Source organism: Mobula hypostoma, chromosome 5 (genome assembly GCF_963921235.1).
Source record: "Mobula hypostoma chromosome 5, sMobHyp1.1, whole genome shotgun sequence".
Classification (NCBI taxonomy): domain Eukaryota; kingdom Metazoa; phylum Chordata; class Chondrichthyes; order Myliobatiformes; family Myliobatidae; genus Mobula; species Mobula hypostoma.
In genome coordinates this window covers 125774608-125787875 of record NC_086101.1, presented here as the reverse complement: position 1 = coordinate 125787875, position 13268 = coordinate 125774608, and the positions used below count along the sequence as shown (strand labels likewise).

The following is a 13268-nucleotide window of genomic DNA, read 5'->3' as shown; positions in this document are numbered from 1 at the left end:
GCAGATTGCAGAGATTAATTCAGAACAGAATTATTTGGAAAGTTTTGTAAACAGCCTGCAACATGTTGTGGTTCATCGGTGCCAATGTGCAATTTTAATATATGATGAATTGCTCAAGAGGATTGAACAGGCACAAGTTTGTATGCATATGACAGTTTTTAAAGTTGTAATTTATTACCCTATTTTATTCTGTTCCAGGTACAGAAACAATGGAGGATTTAGCCATAGGGCTATTGGAATAACATTAGTGAACTTACATTTGCTACCTTTTAACCATTAAATGTTTATAGATCTATGAAATATTGGTTGATGACAACCTGTACATCTTCTGCTTCCATAGACAATTGATGCAAAACCCTGAGATAAAGATTATCAGATCCTGGTGATTTATCAGCTTTCATTCTCATTAATTCCTCACTACCAGGGTTTTTGTTGAAGCTGATTTCTTTAAACACCTCATTTACCTTAGCCCAGTCATTTTCCACCATTCCTTGAGGTTTTGTGTCTATGATTTTATGAAAACAAATAAAAAATATTTGATAGATATTCTTGCCATTGCCTTGCTCCTCCAAATACAACAACTAAAAGCCATTATCTAAGCAAAAGCAGAATAAGAACAAATGGATCATTATTTTACATTGAAATGCAAAATTAGTGCTGTTCTTAACACTCTTGCAAACCTTTCCTGCTAATCCATTCTGTATTAAACTTGGATATTCGCAAATACATGTTTGCTGTCCTGCCATGGATTCCACTATTTCCTGATTTAGCAGTACTAAAGAGGATCTAGTGCTTTCCCAGCGGATGTGACGAGAAACTTCTTCTCAGGCATCCTGTGGGTACTGTACCTGGCTGCACACACACAAAATGCTGGCAGGACTGATGAAAGATTTTGTCCCGAAATGTCGACAATACTCTTTTCCATAGATGCTGCCTGGCCGGCTGAGTTGCTCCAGCATTTTGTGTGTGTTGCTTGGATTTCCAGCATCCTCAGATTTTCTCGCTTTGTGACTATACCTGGCTGGAAACCCAAGAAGAGTTTACTAGCAGTATCTGTGTTTTAGTTTTCCTTTTACTGTCATTTCAGAAAGCCTAGCTCAGAAGTAATAACTTTCTATAACTGCATTCTGTCTTTCCAGCTCATTGCACTTGGTTAATGTGGCAAATCAAATTTGATGTATGTTGTCAATGTACATTGATATCCTTGCATAAGTTGCTGTAAGTAATTGCACAAGGCTGCAGAGTGTCTCAAGAGAAAGTGAGATTGTACTCCTTGGACCAGAAGAAGGTCAATTGGTTTTAAAATGATGATGGCTGGTAATAAACAGGGAGAGCGGTTGGAAACCATTTCCAGCACCAGAGGTAACCAATTTGAATTAATTGCCAAAACAAACAGATAGGAAATGACAAAAGAATGATGCAGCAGGGTTTCACCTGTTTTGCTCCATCTCAATATGTAAAGAAAGAAGATTCAGGGTTATTTTTTAATACAGAGCAGACACATAGGGGCACCACCAACTGTGCAGGTTACATTGGAATTGAACAATAAATTCTGGCCTTGCTAGCAGTGCCCTCATCCCAAAACAGAATAAGTACCTGAAGAGAGAAAATTGCAAGGATGTACAGAGATCAGGGAGATTGAACTAACTCTATTCCTGTTCAATTATTTTCTGGTTGTGTTGAATCAGCATATAGGAGGGAGATTAAAAATGTGGCTGACTGGTGCCAGACAACAACCTTTTACTCAATGTCAGCAAGACTAAGCAACTGTTTATTAACTTCAGGAGAAGGAAACCAAAAGTCCATGAGCCAGTTCTCATCAGAGAATCAGAGGCAGAAAGGATCAGGGAATTTAAATTCTTCGGTGTTGTTATTTCAGAGTATCTGTCCTGGGCCCAGCACATAACTGCAGTTACAAAGAAAGCAAAGCAACACCTCTACTTCTTTCAGAGTTTACAAAGTTTCAGCATGACATCTAATACTTTGACAAACTTCTATAGATGTATAGTGGAGAGTGTATTGACTGGCTGCATCATAACCTGGTATGAAAACGTCAATGCTCTTGAGCAGAAAATCCTATGAAAAGTAATGAACATGGAGTCCAGTCCAGTCCATCATGGGTAAACCCCTCCCCACCATTGAACAAATCTGCACGAAACACTGTCGCCAGAATGCACCCTCCTTCATCAGAAACTCCCATTACCCTGGACATGCTCCCTTCTCACTACTGCCATCAGGAAGAAGGTAACAGGAACGTTAGGGCTCACACCACCATTTTCAGGAACAGTAATTATCCCCTAAACTTCAGGCTATTCAACAAAGGGGATAACTGTTATGGTTTTTATTCCATGGATTTATTAAGTATGCCCACAAGAAAATAAATCTCAGTGTTGTATACGGTGACATACATGTGCTTTGATAATAAATTGACTTTGAACATTGGTTCTACGTTTACAGCACCAGACACATTAATAAATTTAAGGATTAAATTATCTATGATTCTCTTTTTGGCCCCTGAGACTCTCTTGCCATTTAATAAGATTAGAACTTCACTGAACAGGAACAAGTCATTCAAAGATTCTAAATACATTTATTATCAAAGAATGTATAGATTATACAACTTTGAGGTTTGTTTGCTTACAGGTAGCCACAAAGCAAGAAACCTGAAAGAGCCCAAATTAAAGAATAAAAAATAAAAGACCAACACCTGATGTGCAAGGGAAAGAAAAAAAACACTAATCATGTAAACAATTGAAGTGAACATTCCAAACCCTCTGCCAATGCTGGTGAGGCACTGTGTGAACTTTACAGTTGCATCAGTGATTTTCAAACCAAACACCCCAAAGGTATCTTCATTATCGCAGGTGATTTTAACCATGTAAACCTAAAAATAGTTCTGCCTAAATTCATAGCATGTTGATTTTGCTAGTATAGGTGAAAATACACGAGGCTTGGTTTACACTGACATAACAGGAGCCTATAAAGCAGACCCTTGACCCCACATTGGACTCTCGGATCACTTACCTGTAATGTTAATTCCAGCATACAAACCAGTGATCAAATGGGTCAAACCAGTTCTAAAGATGGCGAAATCCTAGCCTGAGGGTGAAATCTCTGCACTGCAGGACTGCTTTGATAAAAATCAAACTGGAGAATGTTCTGGGAGACTACTGCCTATGGTAACTGTGTTAAATTTGAGTAATATGTGGATTCTGTGACCAGCTACATGGAGAAGTGTACTGAGAATGTTACCATCACGAACCACATCCGGGTGAGGGCAAATCAGAAGGCATGACTCACTGCAGAGGTCCATGCCCGGCTGAGGGATCCTGATCAGGGGATGTGACAGCTTTCAGGGAAGCAACAATTGTGCTTTCCCGGTCCACCAGCAAGGCCAAAATGGGAGTGTTCTCAGAGAAGTTAAAGCCACTTCTGCGATATAAGAGACACAAGGCACATGTGATAAGAAATTCAGAGGATTACAGACTGTGAGTCTATCCTGCGCGTCAGTGACCACGGTGCTTCACTCCCTGAGAGGCTGAATGTCTTCTATGTCCGGTTTGATGAACAAAGCAAAGGGCTGGTGAGGAAGGCATCGCTCCCCACAGGGGAGCAGACATTCCATCTGGCTGAAGCTGAGGTGAAGAAGACCCTAGCTGGAGTCAACCCATTCAGGGCTCAATAATATACCCGGACGGGTTCTAAAAGGCTGCACAGCTCTGCTGATGGAGGCACTGAGAGATAAATTCAACATCTCCTGCAACGATCCATTGTCCCCTTGGTTTTCAAGGTGGCAACCATGATTCCAGTGCCAAGGAAGGCATCAGTAAGCTGCCTAAGTGACTATCATCTGGTGGCATTAACATCAACCATTATGAAATGCTTTGAGTAGCTGGGTCATGGAGCACTTTAAAGCCTTTCTCCCAGCTTCATTTGACTTTTCCAGTTTGAACAATCCACTGATGATGCAATAGCCTCTGCCTTCCACTCGGTCCTGTACTACGTGGAAAATGGGGTCTCATAGGCCAGACTGCTGTTTACAGACTTCAGTTTGGCATTCAACACCATCATACCCCAGAAACGGGTGGGGAAGCTGCCGTCACCTGGTCTCAACACCTTCCTCGGCAATTGGATATTGGACTTCTTAACAGGAAGGCCACAGTCAGTCCGTGTGGGCAGCAACATCTCTCGTCCCATTATGCTAAGCACTGGCGCTCCCCAAGGCTGTGTGCTCAGCCCGCTATTGTTCACACTGCTGACATGTGACTGTGTTGCAGGATCCGGCTCAAGCTGCGTCGTCAAGTTTGCGGATGATATATGTATAATCTCAGCCCTGATCTCCTGGTCCTCCATATCCTTTTCCTTGGCAAATACTGAAGCGAATACTTAAGTGCCTCACTCACATTTTCTACATCCAAGCAAATGATCCTTGAGTGGTCGCACCCTCTCCCTAGTTATTCTTTTGCTCTTGATGTATGTATAGAATGCCTTGGGATTCTCTTTAATCCTACTTGCCAAGGGCTTGTCATGGCCCCTCCTGGTTTTCCTAATTCCCTTCCCTGCAATCGCACTGTTTCCTCAGCACTACCTACCCCTCCACCTACCTTTGTTTCATCTGTAAACTTTGCCACAAAGCCATCAATTCCATTATCCAAATCATTGACAAACAATGTAAAAAGTAGCAGTCCCAAAACAGACTCCTGAGGAACACCATGCACCACTGGCAATCAACCAGAAAAGGCCCCTTTTATTCTCACTCGCTGTCTCCTGCCTGTCAGCCATTCCTCTATCCATGCCAGTTTATTTTCTGTATTTTATCTTGTTGAGCAGCCTCATGTGTGGCACCCTATTAAATGCTTTCACAAAATCTAAATAAATGACATCCACTGCCTCTCCTTTGTCTACCCTGCTTGTTACTTCCCCAATGAACTCTAACAGATTTGCCAGACAAGATTTCTCTTTGCAGAAACCATGCTGACTTTGACTTATTTTATCATTAGTCTCCAAGTATTTCAAAACCTCATCCTTAATAATAGACTCCGACAATTTCCCAACCACTGAGGTTAGGGTAACTGACCTATAATTTCCTTTCTTTTGCCTTCCTCCCTTCTTAAAGAGTGAACTGAGTGTACCTTGAACTGAGTCTTAGACATCTCTCCATTTGCACACTGATTCTAGGTTTTCTATTTTAATAATCAATCTACAGCTAAGGATTTATACTGAATGTGTTGGGAGTATAAATGCAGTTCCAGGATTAGTATAATAAGTTCATCTACGAGCATTGAAATTGCATTATGTTGGTGAGACAAAGCCTGTGTTGTATCATCTGGTGGAGAATTGGGCTAACTTGTTCCACCAGAGTCAGGCCAACAACAGTCCAGAAATACCACAAAAAACATATGTAATCTGTAAGTACTGATGCTCTATGCCCCCTTGAAGAGTCCTCAGTAACCATTGACCCTGGTAGAATAGGCACAAAAGGAGCATCAAGGAAGTTTTTATTTCAGGTAGTTTCAAGGTAGTTCTTATTTCAAGCAGATAGTATTCATGCAAGTTTTAGACTCTACTGTAAAACTTTGAAACCCTGTGTTACTCCACCTCCTTTTATCTCTTACAGGAATCACTGTGCTGTTGTCTCTAACTGTATTCATGCTGCTAGTGGCTGAGATAATGCCAGCAACATCTGACTCAGTCCCATTGATTGGTAAGTGTGCCGTCACTCATGTCATATGGCATTTGTCAATTTGATTGAATGCTAATTGTGAATTGTGAGTGCTCTACCGTCACCAATATTGTGTAAAATGTAGGTAGTCCCTCTATATAATTTTTGGGTGAATAATATGTGAGCAAGAAATTTCTAGGCTTTTTAACCCATATTAATTTATTTGACCAGAATTACTATCTTCCGAAGCTAGTGTTCTTCCAGCAAGTTTGCCTGCACTTAAGCATCTGACTTAGCTGTAAAAAAATCATCAAAATAAGCAGTAGAAGATTAAAATAGGCAACATCCGCAAATCTGAGGATGGATTAGAAATTTAATTGCTATTGAAAGAATTCCACAGATCTGTGTAAAACAAATGGTCCTAATAAGCATGTATTAACTATTTTCCTCACATTTCTCTAGAATGTCGTGTGTGTGTGTGTGTGTGCGTGCGTGTGTGTGTGTGCGCGTGTGTTGTGTTTGTGAGAGGAAGCAACTAGCAGAGCAAAAGGGAAGGTAGAGAAGTGCAGAATCAGGTTTAATATCAATGGCATATGTTGTGAAATTTGTTAACTTTACGACGGCAGTAAAATGAAATACATGATAGATATAGAGAACACAATCTGAATTACAGTAAGTATATACCATGTTTATTGAATAGTTGTTAAAATAAGTAGTGAAAAAAAACAAAAATAAAATGTAATGAGGTCGTGTTCATGGGTCCATTCAGAAATCAGATGGCAAAGGGGAAGAAGTTGTTCCTGAATCACTGAGTGTGCGCCTTCAGGCTTCTGTACCTCCTTCCCAACAGTAACAATGTAAAGAGAGCATGTCCAGGGTGGTGGGGATCCTTAATGATGGATGCCGCATCCCTAAGGCATCGATCCTTGAAGTTGTCTTGAAGATGTCATGGGAATTTAGCATTTTAACCTCTGATAAGAAAGCATAATTCTTTTGTAACATGCAAAATAGAAATATGTACATAGTTCAGGCTGTGTGAAAGGAATTTATGATATATGGATTAATTAAACATACACAGAAAATGGAAAAACAGAAATGGGAAAAGGCCACTTGGTGTTTGAGCTATCATCATTCAGTGAGAGTGCGGCTGATGATTCAGCCTTAGAATCAGTCAAAGAGCAAGAATATAGGCCTTTCCGACCACTGAATCTGCACAGGCCATCAGCACAGATTTACACTAATCTTATGCTAATATCATTATATTTTCCATTTAGTCCCATCAACTCCCACAGATTTTACGAGCCATTGATGCACCAGAGGCAATTCAATTTATATCAGCCTACCAAACCACATTTTTGGGATATGGGACTGAAGTGGAGCTGTGAGGCAACATGTCTAACATCCACACCACCATGCTGTCCATCCATCTCATTACACCTCCGCATGCCTCTGCCTTCTTCAGCTAGAACAAAAAAAATCTGGCTTTTCATTAAACCTGTTCTGTGTCTTGGCTTCTACCTCTTCAGTGGTAGCAAATCCCACAATTTTACTATCTTTTGACTGAAGAGATTTCTCCTCCTCTAGTTTCCAAATTTCTTTCCCTATATCCAGAAATTGTGATCACAGTTCTAGACTTCACAAACCAAGGGAAATGGCTTGTCAAACTCCATCGGAGACTGAAGTTTCCATGGTAGAATGTTTTTGATGGTTATCTGGTTGATAGGTTAATGTGGGAGGTTAAGAAGAGAAAATATTATAAAGTGACTATGTAAAAGCTGCCAAACACAGAGCTAAAGGAAATGGCCAACAGGTCCAACCATGGTAGAACAGGGAGAAAAACGGACCCAAGATTACAGCTGGATAGCCTTCAGCGGAACTGGCCAGTTTTAACATAATCAGTGAAAGTGAGTTACTTAAAGTTACTAAGTTCAACATTGAGTACCAAAGACTACCCAGACAGAAGATGTAGAGAAAGAGGACACAAACAAGAAGAACACCCAAGAAAATAGGAGTGTGTTTAGGTTACCAGGCCTGCTGAGCCTATCCTGCCCTTCAGTATGACCTATGCTGGCCTCAACTATTCTTCTGAGGCAGTTCCCCACAACCCTAAACAAAGGAACTGAAAGCTGTGAAATGCAAAGCTCTGTGAATTGCCAGCTAGGTCAGGCTATGCTACAGTCCCTTCAGATCATCTTGATGTGCTTTCCAAAGTTCGAAGATTTAAGATACAAATTACATTTATTATCAAAGTATGTTTGCAGTATACGACCTTGAGATTCGTCTTCCCACAGATAGCCATGAAACCAAAAAGTTGTTAAATCACTTTCAATTGATAAATCACTTCTTCAAGCATAATAAATTTCATGATGAGAGAAATGTGGCAGACAGCCATAAAAGGCAGTGTGATCCTAACTGAATGAAGTGATTGGTGACATTTATCAAAGGGTGGATATAGCTGACACTAAGTTAACAATACATTCCCTCTGCACTTCAAAATAATTTCACAGGATCACAGGAGAGTTCACGTCCACCTGAGGTGGCAGATGGCATCCATGTGAAGAATACCATCTAGAATCATACCACCAATAACAAATTACTCTATTCGTAATTTACTAGAGTCTTTGCCTTGATTTCTGTCTCAAATTTTTATCTTGGGATTTAAAACCACAAGTTTTGGATTTAGACTCACAAGAGCTAACAGTTGACACAGAGTTGCCACTATGATTTACAGGATAGAGATTTTTTAATTAATAAAATTACATAAAAGACTCAGTGTGAAAACTTGGTATCTCTTTAAAATTTATATTATGCATGCAGGCTCCCCAGTCAGATAAAACTAACAGTGAATTTGAAGGAAGCTCCCTGGAATTGAAGATGAAAGGGGAAAGCAGCAGAAGACAATTTTATCAAACACAGTTAAAATGCAGTTTATGAATCTTTGCAGAATATTGAGAGATTGTCAGACATAATCAAATCCTTCTATCATTGTGGTTTTTGGGTTAGCATCAGCTTTTAATTGAATTCAATTTTAACCCAATTATGTTGATCAAGGCAATAATAACTTGCATTTGTGTTGTGCCTTCAATGTGCCAAAATAACCCAAAGCATTTCACAAGAGCGGCTTCAACCGGTATTTGACAATGGACAATTGGTCAAATTGGAAAAGAACAAGGTAGGGAAGCAATGAAGATCTGAGTGGGATCTCCATCATCTGGGTCCATAAAAATGAAGATGCAGCCACCAACTGTAGTGCATGAAGAGCAAGGAAGGAAACGGTGTGAAATTGTGCAGAAGTATTGGAGGTTTATGAGGCTGAAGAAGCTCACAGCATTGAGGCCATTGAGTATTTGAGAACTAGGAGAAGAATTTGAGGTAGTATTGCTTCAGGAGCTGGTTTAGGTCAAGGTCACAATGATAATGTGTGTGCATGGCCTTGCATGAGTCAGGACATGAACAGCAGAGGCTTTACTGAACTATTTTCTTTATATTCTTATAAAACACAGTAGATAAAATGGTTGGGGATTGTGCAGAGTTATCTCCAGCATTTATAGCTTCACTGTGAACATTAAAGCAATGTGTTGGTACTTTTACATTCATTGAACATGAAAGTTCTAAATGCTCACTGGGCTAGACTAAACAAGTTTCAGCGAAGGAGCATGCACACTGCTCAGAACACTTCATCAAACCATTAGCAAGGGTTTGCTTGTGCCCTCTGACTATAAAATGATGTCACATTCAATTTTCATCTTCGGTTCAGCTGTTGCACGGTCATTCAAGCACTTGAAACACATTTCTGAAATTTATGCAGAACCCCCTGCAACATATTCCCCAGGCACATAAAGTTATGACAATCAAAATATAGCCTTGTGCACTTCAGACTGACCCAATTCCACAGGCATTATTCATTTTATCTGATCCAAGGCATGTAGTGTTATGTTTCAAACAATAAGCTTTAGAGAGCTGGGACTTTCTGCAGGAAGAAGTTTGCAAATCTCGAAGAATAACTACATGAGCAAAACCTTCACATTTGGAATAATCCATCTTTGATGGCTTTAGTATTCACTTTGGTTAAGAATAAGCATAACTTTGTAGACTTTGCTGTTGTGAGAGCCCACATAGATTACCAATCCAATGTCTAGATAAATGACCATGCTGCAAAGTGATTAGATTAGATTAGGTTATCACTATTTACATTAAGCGAATTCCTTCTTCACTTTGAGCTCACAATGAAAACAATAAAAATGGCAAAAATAAATACAACAGTAAACACATTGTTAGCCAGAAAATAGCAGAATGGTGTAAATATTGTAGAACAATCTGAAATGGTGCAGAAAGAATACTGAAGTGACAATAGCAAGATAGAACTAAGAACACAGCAACATAATTGGGAAGGAGGGGGTGAAATAGGTGGTAGATTCAGAAGCCTTATCACAGTGGGGAAGAAACTGTTCTTAAGTCTAAACATCTGGATTTTCAAGCTCCTGTTTCTTCTCCCAGGGTGGCAAGTGTCCTATGTGATATTATTAGCTTTCCTGAAGCAAAGCACCATGAAGCAGTTACTCATGGAAAGTAAGTGCTAGATTAAAAAAGCAAACGGTATTACGTTTCTCCTTCTTTCTTTATTAGCGCCAATCTAGAGTTTTTGAGAATGGATCCCAGGTCATAGGTGTGCTCTTCATGAAAGATGTAAGAGATCTGGGAGACCTCCAGTCTCCCTGTTTGCCACATCTGCGTGAAGTGCAACCAGTCGCAGTTCCTTACAGACCATGAGAGGGAGCTAGAGCTGGATGACTGTAGTTCATAGAGTAGAATGAGGAAGTGATAGATAGGAGTTGCAGGGAGGTAGTCACACCTAAACTGCAGGAGGCAGAAAACTGCGTGACTGTTTGGAGAGGAAAGGGAAATAGGCAGATAGACAGAATTTGTTAGATATGTCCAGGAAGAATTACTGACACAATATATGGAAAGGCCAACTGGAAGAGAGGCTATTCTGGATCTGGGACTAGGCAACGAACCTAGTCAGGTGACAGGTGTCTCTGTGGATGAGATTTTGGAGACAACGACCATTGTTCCCTGACCTTTAACATAGTCTTGGATAGCAATAGGAACAGATAATAAGGGATCCTATTTAATTAGCAGAGGATGAATTATGATACAGTGAGGCAGGATCTTGGGAGCATAAACTGGGAACAGATGTATTCAGGGAAATGTACAACAGAAATGTGGAGATTGTTTAGGGAAAACTTGCATGAAGTTCTGGATAGGGTTGCCTCAGTGAGCCAGAGAAACGATGTTAGGGTGAAGAAATCATGGTGGACAAGAGATGTGGAATATCTAGTCAAAAGGACGAAAGAAGCATACTTAAAGTTTAGGAAGAAAATATCAGACAGGGCTCTAGAGAGTTACAAGGTAGCGAGTAAGGAGCTTAAGAAGGGTATTTAGGAGAGCTGGAAGGGAGCATGAGAAGGCCTTGGTGAGTAGGATTAATGAAAACCACAAGGCATTCTACATCTACTGTATGTGAAGAGCAGGAAGGTGTCTAGAGTGAGGGTAGGACTAATTGGTGATAAAAGAGGGAATGACTGGAGTCAAAGGAAATAGGAGAAGTCCTTAATGAATAGATTGTTTCAGGAATATTGTTGGAGTACAGGTAAGAAGATTTCAGGTTTTAGAGGGACTTCAGGGCTATCCGAGGCCGCCCGGAGGTCAGAGTCAACCATGGATGTTGCATATCAGCTGCCTACATGAAATGCAAGCCAGGGCAGTACTATGTGGAGATCAGGTGCCCCTCTGCACGCAGCTGATGAATCCAAAGGAATGGCAGAGACCAATACAGTTTGACACCAGCAGTATCACAGCAGTTGTCAGTCATCTTTGAACTCAACATTGAACTGCCTTAGGGACTCCAGCTCTGGATCTTTCCTTGGGGTTTGCTCCTGAAGTCTTCCCCATGGGTGAGTATAACCACAAGGCAGCGGAGGTTTGAGATCAGAGTTCTCCTTCACCTAGGTGAGCTGGCAAGCTCCATCTGCCTGAAGTGACTGGTTTAAAGGCACCAGTAACCCAGCTTTGCCTCTTCTGTCAGCAAAAACTGGTCTGCCAGGCTTAGTAGCTAAACCACACGTGAAGGCCGGGAGATGGACTGGTTGTCAGAGGCTAGTTGAGGCACAAGCCATTGGGAGCATTTAATAGATAGTGGGAGCTTATGCCCACTACTTCCCCCAGCTATGACAAATTAAGGAATGGCCTTCAGGGATAGGAAGACTATGATAAGAAGACCGTGGGTCTTGTGACATAGTCAAAGGTCCAGTAGGGAAACTGCTGTTAACGTGACCATGTTTGGTGAGCACAAGTGGGGAGATCACAGATCTAGTTGTGAGTATGATGGGGGCAAAAGGACGATAGAATCGTGGAGCTTAGGAACGTAGTCGAAGGTCCAGTGTCAAGGTTATGAATATTGCAGTACAGGATATTTGTAGTTCTCAAAGGAATTGCTGACCACAGTTAGGAAGATTAGAGGCCTTGAGAATGTTGTTAGGAAAAAGAAAGGCTACAGGGCACATGACCGGGGTGTTGGGTAGGAAGATCCTAGGCCTCATAAGTATTTTTGCCAGCCCTGGGAAGTTTAGAAATCAAGCCATTTAGGAATCTGCGATGAGATCATTGGACATGGGTTTGCACTGAGTTTGGGCGTGAGGCGGGTAAGTTCAGGAATTAAAGTACAGTTATTGATAGTAATACTTCCCAATTTCATGAAAGTGGTCCTTCAGTTTCCAGGGAGGGAATCAGAACTGATAATTAACATCCAAGTGCCATTGAAAATGGAGCAGAGATCACAAGTGGGAGATAAGCCCCAACATGACTAGATTGGGCAAAAGACTTGAATAAAGGACAACCTTTGTTTACCATTCACCAAGCAGAATTGTAATCATGCACCACAGTGAAGCTTCAGTTCCCAAAAGACAGATCCGTCTAAATTTACCACCAATGCCTTTATAGCAGAAAAATGTTCAAACAGCATTCCTCTTTGAGGAGAGGCTGTATGTTGTATTTTTGAATCAGACAGTACAGGTGAATGTCTCAACCCCAGACTTCCAGGTAGTGGCTGCCCCACAGTGAGAAATGCTCTGGATCATCAGGACCACAATGGCCTCTTCCTATCTCTAACATCATCCCAACATCTTTAAGCAGAGTACCCACAGTGAAGGTGGGACCAAAGGAATTTTCCCTGTGAAATACAATAGGTGGCTGTAGATGAATCTTGCTGAGTTTCCTTTGGAACTTCCAATCTCTGGACAGTGGCTACAGGTAAAGAGGGAGATGAAAGTAAAGATTTTTTAAAGTCCACAATTGCTGGTATGCATGTTTAACTGGAAAAATAATCCATCAGTGTGGCTTCATCGTGACTGTAGAGGAGGCCATGGACTGACATGTTGGAATGGGAAGTAGAATTAAAATGGGTGACCATTGAGAGATCTCACTTTTTCTGGAGGACGAAGCGTAGGTACTCGGCAAAGCGGTCTTTCAATCTACATCGAGTCTCACCGATATACAGGAGGCCACACCGGGAGCACCGAATATAGTAAGTGACCCCAACAGACTCACA

The 13268-nt window shown here is 41.0% G+C and overlaps 1 protein-coding gene across 1 annotated transcript in view; it reads left to right on the top strand.

Annotated features, from left to right (window-relative positions):
- Positions 1-13268, top strand: part of chrna8 (cholinergic receptor, nicotinic, alpha 8) — a 396880-nt gene that overhangs the window by 323172 nt on the left and 60440 nt on the right. The window contains exon 8 of the mRNA XM_063047641.1: positions 5618-5704. Within this exon, the coding sequence (XP_062903711.1) occupies positions 5618-5704 (87 nt within the window). The remainder of the gene's footprint in view (positions 1-5617; positions 5705-13268) is intronic.